The following is a 23,686-nucleotide window of genomic DNA, read 5'->3' on the forward strand; positions in this document are numbered from 1 at the left end:
ACAATGAGCTAAGGGGCAGAAGATATTCAAGAAAACAAGTATGATGCCACTCGACACTTCTGTAACGACAAGATACTCGAATGCCTCCCCAACTCCTGAGCATCTTGGGATTCCAGAGAAAGGACCATCTGACAGACTCCATGTGGTATGTGCTCCTTAGTACATGTCAGTGCTACATAAACTCGAGTGATAAAAATTAAAAATTAAAGAATGGTATTAATTTAAAAAACAAAAGATGTGGCAATAAGCTAGAAGAGGACAGAACATCCTCACCTAAAACAAACTTCAGACAACTAAAAGTTAGCTTAAGTTAGCTGCAATTAAGAAGCCACTGATCCTGGTTCCTCATTCCTGTATTTTCTAAGTAAGATTACTTTAAGGCGGACTATCAACCTTGCCTCACACACCCTCCAACCTTGGCCTAGCGATACCTTTCAGCATCTGTTCTTCCGCCCTCCTCTGCTCCTCCTCTTCTTTTTCTCTGTGGTAGGTTATTCTGCGTTCTTCTTTACGCTGCCTTTTGCGCTCTTCCAACCGATTATGCCTTTCTTCTGCTAATCTCTCCTCAAATTGTTTAAGTTTTTCCTATTAATAGAATGGGCAATAAAAATCAAATCTTTTGAAGCCCTACAAACCAGCTAAATTTGAAGTTTACAAAAGCACCGCAAGTTTCTTGAAACCCTATGTACACACATTTCCCAATGACCGGTTTCTGTGACGTGTCGTGGCCAGTTATTTTTTCCTACACCCAGTGGGTTTGTTTTTATACAAATCAAATAATTAAATCAGAATTTAAGAGCAGGACACTTTGATCTATTTTCTCCTTTCTAAATCCAACCGTAAACAAAACTTACATCCAAAGCAAATATTATGCAGTCCACTTGCACCTTCAGAAAATTTGTTTATAGTGATGGCTGACTGCTTAATAACCTACAAAATATTTTCAAGAACGTTTCTATTAAAATGTTATTTAAATGATTATTACAAAACGTTGGCTCAGGACACAACGTACCACTGCATTAAAGAAGAACCTTAAGGCAAAACAAAAAAGCTCATGAATAAATGTTTCCCTGAAACCAGTAACTTCACCTCATAAACAGACTGTCGTGCGGCCTTGAGTCGCATTACAAATAAATCTCTGTCTTCAAGCATTCGTGACATTCGATTCTTATGTTCGAGAGCCTTTTCACGTTCAAGTTGCATGGTAGTAATCTGCAAATACATAACATGAAGTTAAATTTCAAAGCATTGACTTTCTGATTAGTAATTTACTCTCAATTCCTGACAGATATTCTCAAAGAATGACAAGCAGATCCTCTGCCCCTTCTGTCTTGCTATAAAAATGGAAGGGTTACTATATCCATGCCCACGTGTCCCTAGGCAGAAATCAGGGACAGGAGACGGGTAAGAGTCCTGAGGCATCTGTAAGAAATTCTTATTTAGGCCCATGGTACTGAAAATTTTTATAAAGGAAAAACTACAATGTATACAGTAAAACAGAAAGTAAACACCTCATGGTAATAAGCACTACGATCTAATTATGAAAGATATTTTCTCCCTTAAAGAAAACTGTGGAGGTTCAGGCAGAGTGCACTAATGATTTAAGAAGACTTTTCTCTCTGTACTCCTAAGGGAAATGTAAGGCTTCAGGGCAGAGACTACAACAAATCATCTCAAATATTTTATCTGGTCTGCACTCTGTTTTCTCTGATTTTACACATTATCACAAAAATTCGAACTTCTGAAAGAATGGGAGGAACTGGCAAACGAAGCACAGAATGGCAACACTCCAGTGGAACCAAGAGGCTGCATTCTCCACACTGCAAGTCCCCACAGGTTTGTTGTATTTACTTTTTTTTTTTAAAACTAGAACAGGGCCACTAGTTTTTAATCACAATTTAATCACGAGCATTTGAAAGCCTTGCTCTTGTACCATTAGATAAATACAGAAGGAACAGTCTAGTCCCAAAAGGCCATGTACTGTATGATTCCATTTATATAAAATATCTAAACAATAAGCAAATCTAGAGACAGACAGGGCACTGGTGGTTGCATAAGGCCAAAGTGGTGTGGAGAAAATGGGGAGGGACTACTAACAGGCGTGGAGTTTCTTTTGGGGTAAAGTTTAATGGCTGTGCAATTCTGTAAATGTACTAAAACCCATCAATTACACAGTTCAAACGGGTGAACTGTGTGGCATGTGAGTTATATCCTCATAAAGCTCTTTTTTAAGTGAACTTTTCACCTGTCTTTTGCGTTACTACAAGTTTCATTTTTTAACCTCTGTTGTAAAAACATCTAACTGCCCACCAGTCTGTCTGTATTCAGCCATTAAAGCGCCACCATTCCTCGCAAAAGAGCACAGAATGATCAGTTCTGAAACCGTGGCCCCATTACTGGCAGAGGATTTAATTATAGCTTACAGTCTAAAAGTGTTACAGTCCAATGTAAATCTTACTCTTTCTTCTTCTTGCTGTTCCCACAGATCCATGTCTTTAATCCTCTGTTCTTCATATGCGCTCTTTATCAAAGGGATTTCCTCCAAGCGTTTAGCTCGTTCGAAATAATCAATCTGAATGACATGAAAACAAAAGTATTTAGGAAAGAAATTTCTATTAACCTGACATGTTGTAAGTTTACCAACCAGTCCTTTCATTCACCTTCTTTTCTTGATTCTTCAGGCGTTCCTGAAGTTCCTTCTTTTCTTTCTCCAGTTGTTCAACCTGTTTAGCCATGATAAAATCCGGATCCAATTCTTCCAGATCCTGTAAAGTATTACAAACGCACAATCACTAATAAGAATATAGAAGAAAGGCGTATGGAGTAATGTTTTCTGTAATCAAAACCTAAGTTACTTTTTATACAATGAGTAAGTGTTACCAGCGGGTAAAGTTAGGCAACGTAAGAATGTTTTACAATAGCCATATTTCCACTTCTGTGTAGGGAAAAACAACATAATCTTAACATCTACTTCTCATTCCGCCCACCTGCACGTACCCAACTCTGTTTTAACAATGGCTAAAAACTGCACAGAGCCATTTAAAACAAATGCTCACTTCACAGACTATAGTTAATCAATCAGCTGTACCCCAACGAGTGAAAATAACCAGATTACTCAAAGTAAATCACTAATTGGTAAAGAACTGTGCTTCTGAAATGTGGATCAAAGACCGTAACAAGTAGTGAGCTACATACTTCAATATCAATGTCTTTGAACGCTTTGGCACCCAGTTCCGTTTTCTTGATCTGCTCCAAACGCTCACGGACAGTTTTCTTTTTGATCTGTTCATGTTCCTGTAAGATGCGCTCCTTCTCTCTCTCCTTTGCCTCCTGTCGCAGCCTCTCTTCTTCAGCTTTCCTTACTTTCTGAAGTTCAGCTTCCCTCTGCTCCAATTCTTCCTTCTCACGCTGAATATTGAGACTCTCAAGGCGCTCTTTCCTTTCCTCAATTGTCTGACGGCGAGCCAGGATACGCTGATGCTCTTTTCGGGAATTTTTAAGGTATGCAGTAACAGCCAACTGATGCTGTTCTTCTTTCTCTTGCTTCAAAAATAAATGGATTAAAAAAATTATCACATGACACACCAGGGTATTAGGCATCCAAAAAATTACTAAATAATCCTGACCTATTACCCTTACATACATCTGCATTTAATAACAAGAGATGATGTTATTCAAGCTACTAGCTCCCAGCACCAAATACTATGACCTATACAAAGTCTTTAATAGCAGCGACACAGCTGAAGAACCTTCATTGGCTAGGTCCATTGTTCTCTGCACCAAATCTACTTTATAGCATGTAAGCCAAGGAGAAAGGCTAACAACACTAACAAGGAAAGAAGTTAAGCAGGAAGGAAAAAACCCACAGAGGGGGTGAAGAGGGGATATCATCTTATATGTGATAGGTACAATACCAAAACTAAGAAATACAACTGAATAGGAAATATATAACAAAGTCTTTTTCTCAGACATCATCCCAAACAAACCTTTTTGTGCAAGACATAGCGTAAGGGCCCCTGAAAGATTCTGTAGTTCATTTCTCCCCAAGATGCATACCAAAATATGAGCTGGCTTAATGACTTCAAGTGCCTTTGCAAGTACTGAAGACATCGCTGTCAACTGATTTCTGATCTGTTCTGAAGGCATGCTTTGCAAATGAGGACCAATTGGAGCATCTTCTCGAGTAGCGTAATTCAAATCAGATCCAAAACTAAGGGTCCGAGAAGTGTGGTCAATACGAACCTTTGAAAATTAAACGACCTCATCAATAGTTACATCTATATACAAATACGAAATCATTCTACAGACGCGTCCCTTATATTTTCTTAAATGTCTATTTTTGAGTGAGAGGAAAAGAGAGAGAGCGTGTGTGTGCACACGAGACAGAGCACGGGGGAGGGGCAGAGAGAGAGGGAGACACAGAACCCAAGCAGGCTCCAGGCTCCGAGCCGTCAGCACAGAGCCCAACGCAGGGCTTGAACTCATGAACTACAAGAGCATGACCTGAGCCGAGTCAGATGCCCAAATGACTGAGGCACCCAGGTGCCCCATAAATAAGTAACTTTTGATAAAAAATTTCAAATGAATATGAGAAAACATTAAGAATGTTAAATACAAAAGCTAGAAAACCCATTCGGTACAACTTTAAAATGGTGCCACTGAACCAAAAACTGCGAGAAACAAAGGATAGGTGTTTTTTAGTCCTTAAAGGCCTTCTACCTTGGTGTCCCTTCCAGCACATACCTGCAGATCACAGTGCCTGGCAGCATCTACTATAGCCCGTTCCAGTTGGAAAGCATCAACAAAAGGAACCAGAGAAGTCAAACGAGAAAACTCAATGCTCTGATAAATCTGCGCCACCTGCATAAAGAACACAAGGTTAGCAGTAATAGCTATAATAATTTATTCAGCATTTTTATGTGCAGTCTTACACAACTATGAGTAGAACTTATGTCCATTTCCCAGAGAAGAGAAGTTGAAGCTCAAAGTTAACTGTTAACACTACACTGCTAGAGCTGGAATCACAATTCAAAGCTATCAACCCCAAAAGCTATGCTCTGAACCACCACATTATACCATTCCTCAAAAGCATAATCCTTTCAAATCCTAGTTTCATCAAACAAAAAGCCCTGAATGGCCATATATCTGTAGAGATCTGCTACTTACCTAATTCATCTGAATACTTCTAATAAAATTATTTGTCTGAAGGAGACTGGCAGCATTACTATTTAGTTATACTGCTAATTAGCCTTCAACTATTTGTATAGCACATAAGAAATAACACTGCTCACATATACAAAAGAAAGCAGGTCAATGAAATGTGCATAAATACTAAAGTGAAAATATAGTAAAAGCCCCCTCCCAATGAAACAAATGGAAGACAAAACAGGAACATTTAAGCCATATTATAAACCCTAATATTCAAACTTACATGAGTCAGCCTAAAGTATGTTAAAAGACTAACAATAAATAGCGTTAGCAAGAGAAAAGGCTTCCCCACTCACTACAGGTAGGAGGGTTCACTAACTGAATCTCTTGAAGAGCTATTAAAGCTTTAAATGTGTAAACTCTGTGACTAATTCCACTTCTGATATTACACAAAGTCACAGAAGTACGTAAAGACACACGTATGGGAATGTTCACTGCTACAACATTTTCTAATAGCAGAAAAACCCCTAGAAATACGGATTTCCATCGGTAGAGTCTGAATAAATCACAGTACCCTTGAGACAATTTAAAACCATGTAGGTGTTGAATTAGATTTACACTACTAATGAGGAGAAATGTACATAGATAGTGTTCAACAATAAAGGAGAAAAAAACTACAAATTATACGTAAAATATTGTTTCCCAAATCAAATACATTAAGACTAATTTTGGCAAGGCTAGAATTTGGTGGGGAGTTCAAATCCTAGGCCATTCCTCAATTTTTTAGTGTTGTGATAAAAACAATCAAGGGGAGAAATCCCAGTTCTAAATAAAACATTTATTTAAAAATGTTTACCTGCTGCAGAAGACGAAGTATGGTGTTGTTTTGCAGCTGTGGGACATACTGTTGCAACTCTGGTTCCTTTTCAGGTTGTTCCCTAACCCAATTTAGAACCTGTAAAGTCCATTACATTGAAAACAGATCATACTTTCTAGTAACAGTCAAACATTTGTGAAGCTTTTTTTCATTTTTTTTTAACATACAGAAACATCACAGTGCAGGGAAATACAAACGTAATACAAAACTATGTTGATGCTTGTCTGAAGGTGACTGACAGCAATGACTAAATTAGCCATGCTGCTAATTTACCTCCAAAGGCTTATTTATTTAGCACATCAGAAATATCTTTTCCCTTAACATAAAGAAAAAAAGACAATGAAATGTGCACTGAATTTAAACACAGAGGACAATACTTCTCTCTCCTCAGTATAAATACAACCTGAAAAAAGGCCAGCCAGCAAAGGTCATATAACCAAAACTAGAACGCCAAGCCTTACCTTTGTGACTCTCTCGCAGAGTTTTAGCGGGTTAAATTCTACTTCCAGCCAATTGTAAAGGTCTTTCACTTCGGGAACAACATACTGCAATACATTGAATCTGACCTACGATGAACAAAAGGTTTAACTGCTGAAGGAAATTTTCCAACTAAATTCCCAACTGAATTGAATACAAAGAAGAAAAATACAGGATTGGAGATCTAGAAAGTGTCTGAAAGACCAGCCTCAATCCTCTTTAAATTTACCAGAGGACTCTAAAAGAAAACTACACTTGGGTCTCTTACCCCAAATTATGTATCTATCTACAGTGAAAAGTCTCCCAAGAGCTTAATAAGGATATAAGAACTGTAAACCAACAAAATATTTATAAAGACAACTAGTGTGGCCAACCTAATTACCAGCAATAAGTAAAATCCCACCGTTCACAATTTACTGTAGCACACAAAAATTACCATGCCAACACTATTCATAAAAGCCCCTATTAGAAAAAACTCAGGACAAACAGGGATAGGTTCTTATACAGAAATGATCTAAGAAAAAAAAGCTACACACGTGAATAAATCTCACAAGAATTTAACATACTGCATTTACGTGAACCTCAAATCTCACATAAAGTACACAGGCAAATTTATGTGTGGTGTCGCATATCAGGGCCAAGTGGCTATTTTGGGGGGCATGGGGAGTGAGGACTATAAACCACCTGATGAGAATGTACCCAATTACATTTATGATTTACACTTTTATATGTGACTAAAACTCGACTAAGGGTGCCACCTGAATAACTTTTCTTAAAAAGGGAGACAAAAAATGGCCAAACTTTATAAACCTCAAAACTGCCCATAATTAAATCATACCTTACCTGAACTATAAACTAGAATATAGAATGCAAGCGGACCTTTACCCTTTACATGTGGGGAACTGCAAACCCAAAGACAGCAGACTAACTGCAGACACACAGCAAGACTTGCAAGCACAGGACTGCAGGATTGTGTGTGTAGCCACGAGACTGGTCACAAGACTGAGGCAAATGACAGCAGATCCTATCCCCACACACGAGCACTCTAGTCTACCTCCTATCCAAAATGGGTGCACGACTGATTTCCACATTTCTGGAATACCTCCCTCACAAGTGCCTTTATTGAATTAAGTGTGGTGTGGTATAAGCATTCAAATAAAATTCTCCCGGCTGTAACTGTATTCCTATCAAATTATTCTAGATTCTCCATTTAGCACCCTTTTCCCCAAAGAGGAGATATGCTACAATAGGCTACTGTAATCTGTTAAAATATTTCTAAGATTTATAATTGGCTTTCTGATCTAAGAACGAGTTGCTTATGAACTCTGGTTAACCTGAATATGTTCCTGAGATAAGAGAATCATTCTCGGGGTGCCTGGCTCAGTCGGTAAAGGATCTGACTTCGGCTCAGGCCACGATCTCGCGATTCGTGGGTTCGAGGCCCACGTCCGGCTCTGTGCTGACAACTCAAGGGCCTGAAGCCTGCTTCATATTCTGTGTCTCCTTCTCTCTCTGCCCCTCCCCCGCTCGTGCTCTGCCTCTCTCTCAAAAATAAACAAACATTAAAAAATAAATTTAGAGGGGCGCCTGGGTGGCGCAGTCGGTTAAGCGTCCGACTTCAGCCAGGTCACGATCTCACGGTCTGTGAGTTCGAGCCCCGCGTCAGGCTCTGGGCTGATGGCTCAGAGCCTGGAGCCTGTTTCCGATTCTGTGTCTCCCTCTCTCTCTGTCCCTCCCCCGTTCATGCTCTGTCTCTCTCTGTCCCAAAAAATAAAAAAAATAAACGTTGAAAAAAAAAAATTTTTAAAAACAAATAAATAAATAAATTTAGAAAAATCATTCTCTTGGTGTTTACAAATTCAGTTATAGGAGCTCAAAGCTCAGGTCTCAATCTTGAATGTATGGTGAACTCATAAAGACTTATACAAATGTCCACTGACAGCCAGCTAATAACTGACCTGATACCAACCTATACCCTTCTCATAAACTTTTATACCTGTCTATGGGCACAATAAGGACCCAAGTCTGGATGTCCTGGCTGCTGGCCGAAAGCTCTCCAACAATGATAAACAAACCAGTGTAAGACACCAACTTTAACATCAAGGTGTGTGTTAGGTATGTAGATAAATGTTCAAGAGATATGGACTCTCTTTCCGGTTTAAACACTTGTTCAGTATTTTAAAATAGAAAAAAAATTTCTTTTACACTATTTCCTAGTAAGATCTCTTCCCAAAGAAAATGCTATCATTTTGTTCACTTAATTCTAAGTCAGTCCCACAAAAACTCGTCAGAATACAAAGCTAACCTGTGGCCAGTGGCAACAAAATAAAACATGGAGGCATACAGAGACAGAGAAGTGCTGTTTTGCAGATTAAGTTCTTGTTAAAAGCTTACAACAGGCACCAGGGTGGCTTAGTCAGTTACGTATCTGACTCCTAGCTCAGGTCACAATCTCCGGTTTGCGAAATCGAGCCCAACGTCGGGCTCCACAATGCTTTGGGACTCTCTCTCTCCCCACCCCTCCCCCTGCTTGCACACACAGTTCTCACTCTCTCTCTCAAACAAACAAATAAAAATAAAAACTGACAACAAAGGGAATCTGCCTTCCTACTGTTACAGAAAAGTGTTCCAAGGGAAAAGTGTTGCTACATAGAAAACTGATTAGTTCTTACTTAACGGGTTCTGCCAGAAAAGGAAAGCCTCTTCTCTACCAACTGTCCCTCTTATTTCTCTTGTTCCAAAGTAATTTACTGGGCTATTATATTACAGTAACTACTAAGTCTGACTATTGTGAGTCAGACTCCCTAAAACCTAAAGTTGTAAATCTTAATTGCCTGGCATGTAATACACACGTGCAAGGGGCACCTGGGTGGCTCAGTCAGTTAAGCAGAGGACTCTTGTTTGGGCTCAGGTCCCAGTCTTGTGATTCATGAGATTGAGCCCCAAAATTGGGATTCTCTCTCTCCCTCTCTCTCTGCCCCTCCCCCGTGGAGCACATTCTCTCTCTCTCTCTCAAAATAAATAAACATTAAGAAAATAATACACACTCACATGCTAATTTCCAGTGAATGCAAAAGTCCATCAACATAAACATTGTAAAGATACACCAACCTTAGGCTCCATATTCTGAAATTGGTGTAGGTACTGGGTACAACCTAGAAATCTACATTTTTTTAAGTTTTATTTAAGTAATCTCTAACGTGTTGCTTGAACTTACAGCCCCAAGATCAAGAGTCACATGCTCTTCTCAGAAGACTGAGTCAGCCAGGCACCCCTAAAAATCTACATTTTTAATTAATTAATTTATTTATTTATTTATATTTAGAAATCTGCATTTTAAAAAGTACTTCATGGGGTGCCTTCGTGACTCAGTCAATTAAGCTTCCAACTCTTGAGTTTCGCCACAGGTCATGATCTCATGGTCATGGGATCGAGCCTTGCATCGAGCTCCGCACAGCCTACTTGGGATTCTTTCTCTCTCTACCCCTCCCCAGCTCATGGTCTCGTGACTGTGCTCTCTCTCTCTCTCTCAAAATAAACAAACATTAAAAGAGAAAGAAAAATTGGAAATATTCCCAATGTCCAGAATCAGGCCTAATCAACTTCACATTCATTCCTATACTCATCACCCCATTTCTACCATCTGTCAGCTTGGTTAGTCTTCCTGCAGCCTTCTGAAGTAAGCCATGAACCTTACCCATCATTACCTTTTCTCTTACTGAGTGGTCCACATTATTCCTCAGAGGTAGTCCAACTCTCATCTACTACATCAAATGTAACTTCAGTCCACCCCCTACAGAGGAATCATCTTAAAGGAACACTGTGCTGACTTACACCGGCAGTTCTCAAACCAGTCCATTCATCAGAACCACCTGGCACGAACTGTAAACCCTGACCATAAATTTCCTATTCTGAGCTGTAAGAATGCTCGAACTTATACCAACCATATCGTTAATAAGGCCAATTCGTGTTGGTGGGGCTTGAAGACCTAGCAGCGTTGCAAGGCGACGTTGTTTTTCGACTATAATGCCATCCATATCCAGAAGTCGAGCAATATCAGTACGCTCAGGGGTAATAGGGATGGAAAGAGTGGCCAAAAGGACTCTAGTAGACATTCTGGAGAACAAAATCACAAATCTGTTACATTCATAAATGTTACCTGACATAAAGAAAGACACTTCTCTTTAATCATTTCGTAAGATATGCCAGTGACAGAATATGTACACCACCTTTGGTGGACTATATTCATACATGTTATTCATCAAAACAGCAAATTAAGAGAAATGGGCCATACTAAAATGAGTACTTGGGAGAATCAGAACTTCATCTACCCACTTACTACTGTCAATATTTTCCAGCTACAGAAAAAGACTGGGAGGTTAAAATGTAGAATAGATACCTTTGTATATCCCATGCTTCCTTAGAAAAACAAGGCAGCTTTAAAAGCTAAGAAAAATGACACTAAGAAAGGGGTGGACATTTACAAAGAATGTCAGTGAACACAACAGGGGTGTTGGGAGGACGCATGGTGGAGAGAAATCGTAACTTCCTTAAAACACAAGAGGCAAGTCAGGTTGAATTCAGATCACCATATTACATTAAGGATAGTGGGCTCTGGAGCTAAAGGGTGAAGGGTTAGAATCGCAGCCTCACCGTTTCCAAGACTGAAACCTAAGGCAATTTTTTGAGTCATGAGGCTATTGTAAAGATTAAACAAAATAATGTACACAGAGCTACATAGCCCAATACTTACTATTATAATACCATTACAGCAGTTTCTAAAGGGATGGTACTGGGGCGCCTGGGTGGCTCAGTCGGTTAAGCGGCCGACTTCACCTCAGGTCATGATTTCACGGTTCATGGGTTCGAACCCTGCAAGGGCTCTGTGCTGACAGCTCGGAGCCTGGAACCTGCTTCAGATTCTGTGTCTCCCTGTCTCTCTGCCCCTCCCCTGTTCACACTCTGTCTCTGTCTCTCAAAAATAAATAAATGTAAAAAAAAAAAAAAAACTAAATAAATAAAAATAAAGGGATGGTACATAGGTACCTTAAAGGAAACCAAGTTTTGTTTTGTTTTGTTTTTTTTTAAATCTCAAACAGACACGGATTACATGAAGGACAATGAGTGAACACTGTCCTCAAGACTTTCAAAGAAAATATACTAGAAAAATTACTTTAGTTGGTTCCGTGTATTGCTGTAAAGGTAAAAGAAAAACAATTTGGTATACAGAAAGAATTATGGAGGCCAAAATAACATGGTCTGCCAATTAGAGAAAAGAGTGGTGTGTGAGCTGCCGGAGTCCAACCAAAACACGTTAAAAAATATATATATATTTGACTGGAAGAAAATAGGTTACATGTGATGCTAAAGGAAAAAAGTGGTCTTTAGATTGCTACATCATAGACCCTTTTTTTATGTTCAAACACACACTCAGTTAATGTCTTATAATCAGGCATGATGGCAGCATTTATTTTTTTAGTTCTCTTATTTGTTCTAAAACTAGATTCTAAATACCACTTATGGACAGAAAGCTCATACCATAACACTTGTCTTTCCTAATATTCAATTTTCTCCATCAGGTTTTTGCTACTACCAAAGAACAACAATGTCCAGAGACATTTCTGATAGAAGGGAAAGAACTGCTACTGGCATCTGGTAAACCAGGGATGCTCCAAAACATCCTTCGTGCATAGTCCCCTAGAACAGAAAATGATCCAGCCCCAAATGTCAACAGTGTAGAAGTTGAGAAACCCTAACCTGGAACCATGCCATTTGGTAGGAGATATTGGTTTCATACTTTCAATATTATCTGACTTCAACATTCTTACCTTTGCATCTCTTCCTGTGTAAGATTCTTTCTCATTTCTCTGGATAGATGGTAAAGACGATGGAGTGTAGATGCATGAAAAAGAGCATTTCCAGATTTCCAAAACACAGTCGAGACTTTGTTATAGTAATTTGCCATCAACTGAGGCTTAGGTGGTTTTTTAGACAAGGTAAATAGTCCATGAATATCTTCCACAGCTTTGAACGCTTCCTAAGATTAGGAGTATAAATTACAGTCACTGCATTCTAAACGAACAAAAAAATCTAATCCAAATCTCTTTAAGAAACCTAAAACACAAAACATTGAAGAATAAAAGTGGGAAGTAAAATCCCTCTATGTGTGGTTCCTTTTATTCATCTATAATCTAGTATCTGATGTATCTCACAAAACTGCCATGATCACAAACATACTAAATCCTTAAACTTCTTAAAATTAGACAGAACAGGTTTGAACTGGCACAGGTTTGAACATGTGCCAGCTGACGTATAGAACACAGTGTTTTGTTTTCAGTCTCTTTCACAGTAGTAGCAGGGGTGTATTTTGAGAAAGTGCCAAATATCTATACAAACATCTATCTGCCCCATAGAGAATTTTGTAGAATTCAATTTTATTTAGTCTTTCTGCCAACCAGCCCCAGCCTAAAGCTTGACACAGTAACCAGGTTAGTTTTTCTACGACTATCTTGACAACTTTGCCAACTATGCTTTAATTTGCAAAGGTTATTTTTAAATCCCATTGACTGTCCTAAAAATGTTTCAAAGTATCCTTGCAAACATGGTTTTATATGCTTACAAACTTTTTCCGTAATAGATCGTTTTAATGATTAAATCTGATCCTTTTGACAGAAAACAGATCAGCAGATCTTAAGGATCAGGGAGGGGTTGGGTGCAAAGGGGCAGGAGGCAGTTTTGAGGAAATGTTTTACATCTTGATTATGGTGGTTACTGCATTTGTCAGACTTCAGGGCGAGTTTTGCTGGATGTAACTTACACATCAATAAATGTGACTTTAAAATTCTTTTTTAAAAGTGATTATCATACCACTTGGGATATACAGAAAAAATATCTAGAAGGACATTAAAACAAAACATAGAGGTTATTTCTGAGTGATAACATGTGAGTATTACTTCCTTCTTTCTACTTATCTATCCATTTGTTCTATAAGGAGTATGTCTACCTTCTATAGAACCTCTTTTTCCTATTTCATCAGGTAGTATTTTAAGGGTGTCCCTACAGAAATGGAAAATATTTTGGAGAGCAGGAAATCACATTTTCACTTGGCTCAAAAAACTACCACTCTTTCTTTGCAATTTCAATTAGATTTTATATTTTGGTCAAACATGTAGAAGTCTCAAGTTGTGACTACAAAATCACGTGAAAATGTCTTTGCACAATTCTTAGTGTAAAAAGCTCAAGTAGTGGGCAAGACTCCCAGCACCACACTGAGATCTCCCATGTAGGATATTCCCCATGCATGTTTACTAAGTCACAGCAGCACCAAGAAATCTGAGAGACGATCCAGTGCGCTTCTCCAATTCCCTACAGCAAAGGACAAGTTTTGTTTTGTTTCGTTTCGTTTTTAATTTCTAACCTTTTGCCACCAATGCTTTTATAAAATACAGTAAAATTATTACAAAAATTAATTGAAAAACAAGCTCAGTTTTTCTAAACAGAGTAAAACACACACACCATCACCATGAAATCGCTATCCTTCCCCGCAAAAAAACCCTTCGTAAATGCATATTCTCCTCTCTAATTATTTCAATCTGGTAGTTCACAGACTGGCACCAGGCAATGAACCACACTTGGAGCAGCACTGAGGATGAACTGTTTTATATGTAAAGCCACTGGGCCCAAAAAGAGCACACATTTGGCCCCCATTTCACAGCAGGCAACTAGAACCACGATATTCTGAGATTGCTTGTTCAGAACTCTTGGTTATCCATCAGATGATCTTAAATTCTTCAATTAATGATTGAAATTAACCAGTAAGTATCAAGAGAAAAATACTCATTAAAGAAAATAATAATAATAATATGGGCTACTGTTACTACAAAAGACAGATAGTAGTTCACAACGTACCTGCCACAATTCCATGCTGATAGCACTGTCCAATTGAACAAGCCTGGTCTCCAAATGCATGGACTGGCTTTCTGGATTATTAAGATTGATTGCTGTACTTTGGTTATGGTGGCGTTGAATCTGTGACAAGTGCATTCTCAAATTGTCACAAAGCTTACGGAATTCAGCCTTACGGGTGTATTGGAGGCAGAATTTGAAAGCTATAGACATAATTATAAAATGTATTAGGTACTTTCCACCATCAACAAGTATGTGAATAAGTTTTATTTCAAATACTGAAATCAGTTATTTTAACAAGATTTACCCAAACTTATAATCAGTCTTCAGAAATGATCAAGGTCATTAGTCACTTGTGTCCTGACCATCTACTGGACATAGTCCTGGCCTAGGACTAAAATGTGTTTCTGGGATTCTGGGAGAGTTTACAAACGGGAAGCTATTCAATTGAAGTGTAGGAGGGACTCACCTTTCAAACACCTACCACTTCAAATCCTAAAAGAACAAAAAATTCTAGCCTGGAATACAAAGAGCCTTCTTATCTAACAAAATTTGGGCTTATGATAACCTGATTTCAACTGTGTACATAGATGTATACCTTAACTACTTGCTCTGTCATTAAAATAATTTTCTACTGTCACATATGCAATATAACAATTTTTTCAGAATTCCTTTGCCCTAAAAAAAAAAAAAAAAAGAGAGAGAGAGAGAGCATTTCTATTTCAATAGGCCCAAAATGAAGGGATGCAGTTTAACTTCAAGTTAACATTTATGTACCAGTAGTTAGCAAAAAGCCCAAGTTTACTTGTCTTAAATGAAAATTCACACATGCTACGTAAATAAAACAGAAGTTGTAATACTCATAGTAAAATATTTTTATAAGCATTTATTTATGAAGTAATCTCTACACCCAATATGGGGCTCCAACTTACAACCCTGAGATCAAGAGTCATATACTCTACCAATGGAACCAGTCAGGTGCCCCTACAGTATTTTTTTTTGGTAAAATATTCCTTAAAGTCACTTACAACTTGATAAAACAAATGCCAATCATCCCCATAGTGAGCAGAATGGCAACATAAGGTTGTACTAAGGCCAAAATAAGAAAAAGTCAAAAGCTACTCTCAAGTCACACATACCCCATTTGTATACAGTTAGAAAGCTCCATTAAGAGCAAGATAAGTGCAGTAAAGACAAGACACAAGATTAAGATAACAGACTTGATGCAGCTCTTTAGGACTGAAAGTTCAGCTAACCCTTGAACAAGGGTTTGAACTGTGTGGATCCACTTACATGTGGATTTTTTCAATAATTTTAACCTTCTCTTTTCTCTAGTTTACCTTAAGAATACAGTATATAACACATATAACGTACAAAATGTGTTAATCAACTGTTTATGTTACCAGCAAGGTTTCTGGTCAACAGTAGGCTATAGTTAAGTTTTTGGATAGGCAAATCACAGGCAGATCCAACGGTGCATGAGTGGGGTCAAAGGGGTGTTTCAGTCTGCGTCTCTAATCCCCCACCCCAAGCTGTTCAAGTGTCAACTGTATATGCACTATGACAGCTGGATACCTTTTAAGATGATCCAGAGTCATCAAGATGACTTATTTCTATGTTCAGTAATACTGTTTAAGAAAATAAAAATATGCATTTTTCAAGGAATCACAGAAGTCCAGAGCTTAAAAAAAGACCTTAGAAACCCTTACATGGGGAACCTGGGTGGCTCAGCTGGTTGAATGGCCGACTCTTTGATTTGGGTTCAGGTCATGATCTCACGGGTTTATGAGTTCGAGCCCCACATCAGGCTCTGCGCTGGTGGAGCAGAGCCTGCTTGAGATTCTCTCTCTCCTTCTCTGCCCCTCTCCTGCTCACACTCTCTCTCTCAAAATAAATAAGCATTTAAAAAAAAAAAAAAAAAGCCACGGCATGATTAAGTATATATGCAGTAGGTGAAGTCAAAAAGCACAAGTCACATTTATCAGAAAGCAATCAAAAAGTTACATTTGTTTTTCTAGTCACCTGGGAAATTCCAAAATGACTTTGTCTTTCAGACATCCATGAAGTGGATTTCATATAGAATTACCCTAACTAGTAAAGCAAATTTCTTATAGTCACTTAGTTACTATTTGAATGAATGCCAACCATCTCTCAATGAGGATAAAAACTCTAAAATAAATACGATGAAGAAAAACAGATTAACTTTAATTGTCAATCTTTTGCAAAGTCTTTTCCTAAAAGTCAGCTTTTCAAATCAGTTCTCATTTTACCTTGTTGAGCAATATCATGGTAGAGACGCTCTACTCTAGAATTATTTCGAAGAAGGTCCAAACACTGTCTATATGATTCCCAAAGGAATTTAACCCATGGAGTTAAAAGTAGTCTGTCAGTACGATCCTGAGTGTCTTCACCACTTACAGCACTTAGGAGAACACTAAAAAAAAATTTTTTTAAGTTAAAAACAATTTTAGACACGATTTCCTACTTTGCCCTAAGATTAAAAAAAACAAAACCAACAATGATACAAGTGTAAGAAAGTGTGAATCCTTCTTACAACTTTGGGCATACTGTAAAGATGCCATTTAAGTGTTCAAGTATTTGCACCCCCAACCCATATTACAACCATTTAAATTAGTATCTGACTATCTGAAGGTTGTTAATTTGCCACCTTTATGAATTCTGAATAGTATGGCTTTCTTATCAGACACTTAAAATTCCAAAGGTAAGCATTCTTTCTAATAAACATCTATACTTCAAATGAGGACGATGGAGACACATGTAAAGAAAAACATTGACAAAAATGTATTAGCAAAAAAAAAAAAAAAAAAAAAAAAAAAAAAAAGAAAAAAAATTAGCAATTTAACCTACATACCTCTCAGGAGTTTGAATATTATCCAGATCTTCTATGTCTAGGACCATTTGCTGAGATTCTTCTTTAGCAGCTTCAGTTTTTTCCTCTGCCAATTTCAAATATGCCCTAACAACATCCTCTAGAGATTTGATGTTCACCTAACCAGAGAGAGAGAGAGAAAACCTTAAAACACTTCTCAACAAACCACAGAATGCTTTAAGAGCAAATTTTATGACATAAAAGCATATTACCTTTAAAAGGTAAACTTCTCTGAAAATCATTAAAGCACTATTAAAAATATAAAACCCAGCTCTTTTCATACCTGTTGACAAATGTTCTTATACTGGTATAATCCCTCTTTAGCCAAATGGCTCTTGCGAAGATCCACACAAAGTTCCAAGTATTTCAACATAATTGGCTCGTGTATCTTTTGCCATGTTCTGTGTTTCTTACTTTTCATAACATCATAAAGAACATCCAAAGCAGGCTGCTTTTTTCCAACCTCAAGAAATTCTGGAAAAGTAATTCAGAAAAATTAAAATTGGTATGTATACTAAAGTGTAAATCTTGCTTAAGTTGGCTATTTTAATTTCTAAACTCACTACCATCTCTTTTTAGATCACACTTATTTTTGACATCTAAAGCCATGCCAAAATCACCCAACTTAATACAATGAAAACTGGTATTATCTCAAAATATGGTCTATGGATAAAACGATTTCACTCAATTACATTGTACCAAACCCTTGTAAATGACTGCCATGTTCCAAAAATTGAAGTCATGAGAGAGAAAAATCTCCTCCCAGCAAACAAAGTGAAATGTGACTTTAGTCACAATGATCTGGTGGATACAATTTCTGCTCTAGGCAAAAGGATCATTAGACTCAATAAGTCAATTAGATTTTGTTCCTTTAAGATCAATTGACTATTTATGTGGGTCTACTTCTGGGCTCTCTATTCTTATCACTCTCTATTGCAATGTATCTAGTCTTTTTCTAATACCGCCCTGACTTGATTACCATGGACTTATAGTAAAGTCTTCAAACCAAGTAGTTTGAGTGCTCCAACTTTGTTCTTCTGTATTGTTTGGCTCACTAAGTCTTTTGCCTTTCCATGTAAACTCACAATTAGTTTGTAAATATCTACAAAATAGCTCACTGGAATTTTCATTCAGATTTAATGAATCTATATATCAAAATTTGGAAGAATTGACAATAGTCTTCCAATCTATGAAATATCTCTCCCATTTATTTATCCCAACCTAAACATGAGAAAAATCTTAAGACAAACCCCAAATGAGGGACATTCTACAACATACCTGACCAGTACTCATCAAAACTTGTCAAGGTTACCAACAAGGAAGTTTAAGAAACTGTCATAACCAAGGGGGGAGGAGGAGAGTGTCTGAGGAAACAGGACGACTAAATATAATGTGGTATCTTGGATGAGATCCTGGAATTCAGAGAAGGACATGAGGGAGAGCTACGGAAATCTGAGCAAAGTATGGACTTTCATTAATAATGTTATCAGTATTGGATCATTAGTTGTGATAAATGTCCCAAAATGACAGAAGAAATTAATAGGTTATGGTGTATATGGGAATTCTCTGTACTATCTTTGCAATAATTCTGTAAATCTCTAACTTTTAAAATTAAGTTTATTTTTAAAAATAAAAAAAAATTTTAGAATGCATACCAGAGAAAATTACACATTTCTGAATTTACTACCACCTAAACCTGAAGGCACTCTGCAAGTGGCAATATTTCAAAATCCAGTTCCAATCTAAGGTTTTATGTACGCTGCTCATTTTGAAATTCACTCAAAAGCAAAGAGTCCTCTATCACATTACTTCTGACACAGGTTAAAATTTATCTTTTTTCTCATCCTTTACTTTATTTACTTTTGCACAAAACTTAGTAAACTGAGGGAAGGGGAAGGCTATTTAACCTAAGTCATTTGGTTATGTTCAACTTAAAATTCAGTAATTAACAAATTTCACAAAGAAAAATCTTTCCACTGAACATTTGAAACATACTTTGGGGAACCAAAACACTAATTAACACTATTAAAAAAGACCTTAAAACACTACATCCCTATTGTTAAAAATCACTATTTTCCTAAGAAAAAAATCTTTGACAAAGAATTATTTTTAAGAGTTAACCAAACAGCGTACAGCATTATCATGAAACTCTGTGCTAGGCAAACAACTGGCAGAAACACTGCTTATTTGGGAGTTTTACCAGATTTACAGATTTAGTAAGTAATTTTTCTCCCAACTATCACATCTTTCAGGAATGCTGCTTCTGAACGTTCCTTCCTCCAGGAAAACTACAAACAATATTCCAACTCTCTGGTATATTAAGAAGTTTGCAACAAATCACAAAAGATACTGAAATTCTTATCTTTAAAGGATAGCCTATGTCTTCCCATATCATATTAAGCCCTATTCTTCATACGTTAGTGAAAACAAACCCCTCTTCAGTAATTCACGTCAATGTCAACATTAGTAGTACTGTTATGAGAAAAAGTCCATTTTCATTTGAGTCAATGCTATTACCAAAAAAAACAAAGAACCAAAAAAAAAAAAAAAAAAAAACACCTTGTAAGAGGAAACAAAGATGTAACACAACTAGATACTTTGTTAGAATACTAAGCCTTTCCTGGGTGTTTTTTGTTTTTTAAGCCTTCCTGTTCTGATGGGAGGACGTTACAGTCTTTAAACTGGAGCATACATACAAGGTTATCGTCTAAAATCCAACAGTACCTTAGGTGTTTTTAACAATTATTTAACAGAAAAGTCTCTATCACCCAAAAATTTGGAAGTAAATGTTTTTAGTTAAATTTAGCATTCATATTAAAGAGCACAGCATCAGCACCAGAACAACCTATTATATCCAATTCCCAATCTTACACTGAGGATTTAAATCTTACACTGTTTAGTATATAAACACTGTCAAAATGCTTGTAACACAGAACAGGCACAAAGAGAATTAAAGTTGAGAACTGTGCCCGGGATGGTGATGACAAAATAATAAACTATGTAAAAATAATTTACCTACCCTATCTCTTATTTTTAAATAGGGGAGTGTGGTGTCTTAATGTCACTATAAAAAATAAAAAATCTTGTTTAGGGATAGAAAAGTGATTTTTTTTCACTTCTAAACAGCCAATCAGAATTTATTATTACAAATTCCACTTTCAAACTCTGAAACAATAGGTTCAAACAAAGCAAATGCACTAAAAAATAATTTTTATAGGACACCCTACCATCATCGTGGGAAAAAAGCAAACATGGATACCAAGCAAGGACATTTTTAAAGGGAAAAAACCTGAATGGGAACAGATATGATAGTCCATGAGGGTGAGTTCCTGTCTTTATCCGAAGTCACATACAGGGAGAATTTAGTTCCTATGAATTCTCTAGTAAGGGAAAAAAAAAACTTTTTGAGGCTAGAGAGGCATACCACATATTAAAAGCTCTATTGCAATGTTAAAAAAAAAAAAAAGTTCATTTCCAAACTGATATTCTTGAAATAAAAATAAAAATCTAGCATTATGAACTGTTACTAGGAGGGTGGACATGCTGAGCTTACCTTTCACAGTGACAAATTGTATTTATTTATAAAAGAAAAAGCTTAGGTCGGCCCTTCAACATTACTAGTTTATTTGGGCAACAGACCAAGTAGATAAGCTATAATGTTACTCGATTTGTGGGTTTAATAACTTTATTTATAAGTCACTGGTAGAACTAAATTAAAAGGTTGTTACAAGGTCAGGAGCAACTAATTCTGCACTACTGACAACATAATCTGCAAAAGGGTCTTTTTCCAAATGATTCTGGGGTATAAATTTCTTGTAACTGCTTAGGCCAAGTTCTCATCTTCCTGAATGATTACTATAATAGTTTCCGAAGGAATTGTTCTGAATTACAGACTCAGAGTGACTTGAAGAACTATTCTACTTAAACATATTCACATTTTGTTACGATAATGCAGTGGATTAGGTCTAAATGTGTTTAAGGCTACAAATGTCATAGATAAAACATTTACATAAAATCAGATTATCTCCATGGAATGAAATGTGCTTTTCCGATCCTATTTAAAGTTTTGTAAGAGGTGCCATGTGCCATCCACATTCAGCTCACTCTGACACTTTCAGACAGGATCTTTCATTCACAAGATCAAAGGTACAGAGCTAACTACTTGAAAGCTAAGGCCTCTCTCTACTGTAACACCCATCCTACAATTTAAAAGGGCTGCAGAAAGGAGTCAATACAGACTTTTAAAAAACCTACACAAATAAAAGCCCCCCCCCACAGTGCCCCTTTCTCATCTTGCCTACTTTAATTTCAGATGTTTTCCCTAACTTGCCCTTCATGAGTCAAAGCTATTTCAACTTAGAAAGCGTGAAAAAGAGGTTTAAGATTCGTTACACAGGAGATAACCCTTTTAAAGAATTACTGCAACAGTAAACTCATATGAGGATTCAAAAGGGAGTGATGAAAGCAACAAGGCCAGAGCACATCAAATGTGTAATACTTAGGCTATCCAGATTACAGTGCTTCAGCCTATTAGAAGGAAAAATGCCTGTTGGTAAAGCAAACAACTGTAGAACAAATCTACAATAGCAATTACAGTAGTAACTGAATCCAAGTCACTTTGTATACCATAATACAGATTTCTAAGTTTCTAAACGTAAGAAAAAAATTCTAACTTTGCTACAGTTCATTTTCTAGTGATAAATCTCCATTTCCACTGAGTTTCTTTCCTATAAATTAACGTCCTTAATTCTTGCCTGTCCTAACCATTAGATCACTGGTTAAAATGAGCAGTCATCAGATCTAAGTTGTACTTTTAACTGATTTTTAGAACACTTACTCTACTCTATTCCAAAGAATGTGGCATTATCCTATTTCACACTCTTACCACCCTCCCAAATTGTTGCTTTTAAAATAACCATGGGACAAAGGCACCCTTACCCCTGACAGATTATCACTAACAATTTTGTGTCGACTGAAATTGACATTTCCACAAGAGGAATTTCCAAACAAGCTAACAAAATTAGCTCCACCAACATAAGACTGTAAGAGACACGGTATATCCACCTACAAAATGGGATAAGACTCAAAACTTGTCTGGGGTACAGGAAGGGTTGAAATAAGAACTATCAACTACCTACACACTTAGAAATTATTAGGCTTAAAAAACTCTAAACGAAAAAGTTTTTAAAGACCAGAGCCATGCATAATACATTGCACCCCCATGATGCGAACGTAATAAATGCCTCTTGAATAGACCGAGACACGCACAACTTTTCGCGAAAGGGCCGGTGGCATAAGAACACATGGAAATAAAAATCGCAGGCAGCAGCGCTGTGGCGGAAAAAAAAACAACTCATCTGGAAGTCTAGAGACCTTGGTTCTAGTCTCCTGGCTCCACAACTAACTCTCGGAGTGACCTTGGGTAAACATTCTCTCTCTGTAGGCCTCAATTTCGTTATCTTTAAGAAAGAACTTCAAGTCTGTTACAGGTTTAACAATGTTCCAACTTCATGTGATTTGGGATAGGCTCTGGGACTGAGACTAATCAATGCCAGGAAAAAAACCAGATAACCGGTTAATTGGGTCAGAGTCCCCGAAGCAGAGCTATAGTGACTGGGGAAAAGGCTAAGTGGACCCTGACCCAGCAAAGCCCGGCGCTGGATTTGGGGGGCGGAGGTGTCTGAGAGAGGGCGGGAGGTGGGACTGGCCGGCTCCCGGCGCCGGCAGGAGGTGGAGTCGAGGTTCTCGCGTGCATTGTCCCCGGGAGGGAGCCATGTTTCTTCCTCCCCGGCACTCCCAGATGGCGGCTGGGGGCGCGGGGCCTAAGCAGCCGAAGGCCCGGCGGCCTGGGGAGCCAGGCGGAGGCGGACAAGGGGGGGGCGGCGGTTAAGGAGGCCAGGCCCCGGTAGACCTGTCTCCGGGGCCGCGGCCCCTGAGACGCAGCAGGAAGCGGCGGGGGGAAGGAAGGGCCTCCCCCCCAGAGCGACGGTTCTCGGCTCCGCACCTCCCACCCCCCCAACCGCGGTCGGTAGGAGCGAGAAGGGAAACCATGCCCAACCACAGGCTGGAACGGCGGCAGACAGGTCTCATCGACCACCTCTGCAGCCGCAGACGGGAGGCGGAGCAGGGAGAAGGAGGCCCGGGCCCCTCGACCTCCGAGGCCTCGGGCCGACCCAGCCCGGCGCGCCCCGATCCCCTACTCACCGTTGGCGCGTTTGAGGGCATTTTCCGGCCTCTGGAAATAGGCCGGCATCTTGGCGGGCGGCTCAGCTCACCGGCGTCAGCGAACTCCTTGGTGGCCCGGGCCGCGAGAGGAGACGAAAGGGAACCAGCGCGAGCTTCCACGCGCCTCGCCAGCAGTCGCCCGCGCCCAGCCGGCCAGAGACGGA

The 23,686-nt window shown here is 38.3% G+C and overlaps 1 protein-coding gene and 2 non-coding genes across 3 annotated transcripts in view; all 3 read right to left on the reverse strand.

The window, feature by feature from the left end:
* Nucleotides 1–23,675, reverse strand: part of EIF3A (eukaryotic translation initiation factor 3 subunit A) — a 35,685-nt gene extending 12,010 nt beyond the window's left edge. The window contains exons 1-16 of the mRNA XM_058697916.1: nucleotides 23,502–23,675; nucleotides 17,581–17,771; nucleotides 17,280–17,416; nucleotides 16,678–16,841; nucleotides 14,411–14,610; nucleotides 12,331–12,539; nucleotides 10,447–10,618; nucleotides 6,487–6,591; nucleotides 6,005–6,103; nucleotides 4,744–4,860; nucleotides 4,057–4,242; nucleotides 3,196–3,543; nucleotides 2,661–2,765; nucleotides 2,459–2,572; nucleotides 1,090–1,212; nucleotides 432–585 (exon numbers count right to left, since the gene is read on the reverse strand). Of these exons, the coding sequence (XP_058553899.1) occupies nucleotides 432–585; nucleotides 1,090–1,212; nucleotides 2,459–2,572; nucleotides 2,661–2,765; nucleotides 3,196–3,543; nucleotides 4,057–4,242; nucleotides 4,744–4,860; nucleotides 6,005–6,103; nucleotides 6,487–6,591; nucleotides 10,447–10,618; nucleotides 12,331–12,539; nucleotides 14,411–14,610; nucleotides 16,678–16,841; nucleotides 17,280–17,416; nucleotides 17,581–17,771; nucleotides 23,502–23,550 (2,473 nt within the window). The 5' untranslated portion in view covers nucleotides 23,551–23,675. The remainder of the gene's footprint in view (nucleotides 1–431; nucleotides 586–1,089; nucleotides 1,213–2,458; nucleotides 2,573–2,660; nucleotides 2,766–3,195; nucleotides 3,544–4,056; nucleotides 4,243–4,743; nucleotides 4,861–6,004; nucleotides 6,104–6,486; nucleotides 6,592–10,446; nucleotides 10,619–12,330; nucleotides 12,540–14,410; nucleotides 14,611–16,677; nucleotides 16,842–17,279; nucleotides 17,417–17,580; nucleotides 17,772–23,501) is intronic.
* LOC131493760 (small nucleolar RNA SNORA19) lies at nucleotides 5,197–5,326 on the reverse strand. Its single transcript, XR_009252846.1, has one exon. It is a non-coding gene; the product is annotated as a small nucleolar RNA SNORA19 (small nucleolar RNA).
* LOC131493761 (small nucleolar RNA SNORA19) lies at nucleotides 6,244–6,377 on the reverse strand. Its single transcript, XR_009252847.1, has one exon. It is a non-coding gene; the product is annotated as a small nucleolar RNA SNORA19 (small nucleolar RNA).
* Nucleotides 23,676–23,686: the final 11 nt, after the last annotated feature.

Source organism: Neofelis nebulosa, chromosome 13 (assembly GCF_028018385.1).
Source record: "Neofelis nebulosa isolate mNeoNeb1 chromosome 13, mNeoNeb1.pri, whole genome shotgun sequence".
Taxonomy (NCBI): domain Eukaryota; kingdom Metazoa; phylum Chordata; class Mammalia; order Carnivora; family Felidae; genus Neofelis; species Neofelis nebulosa.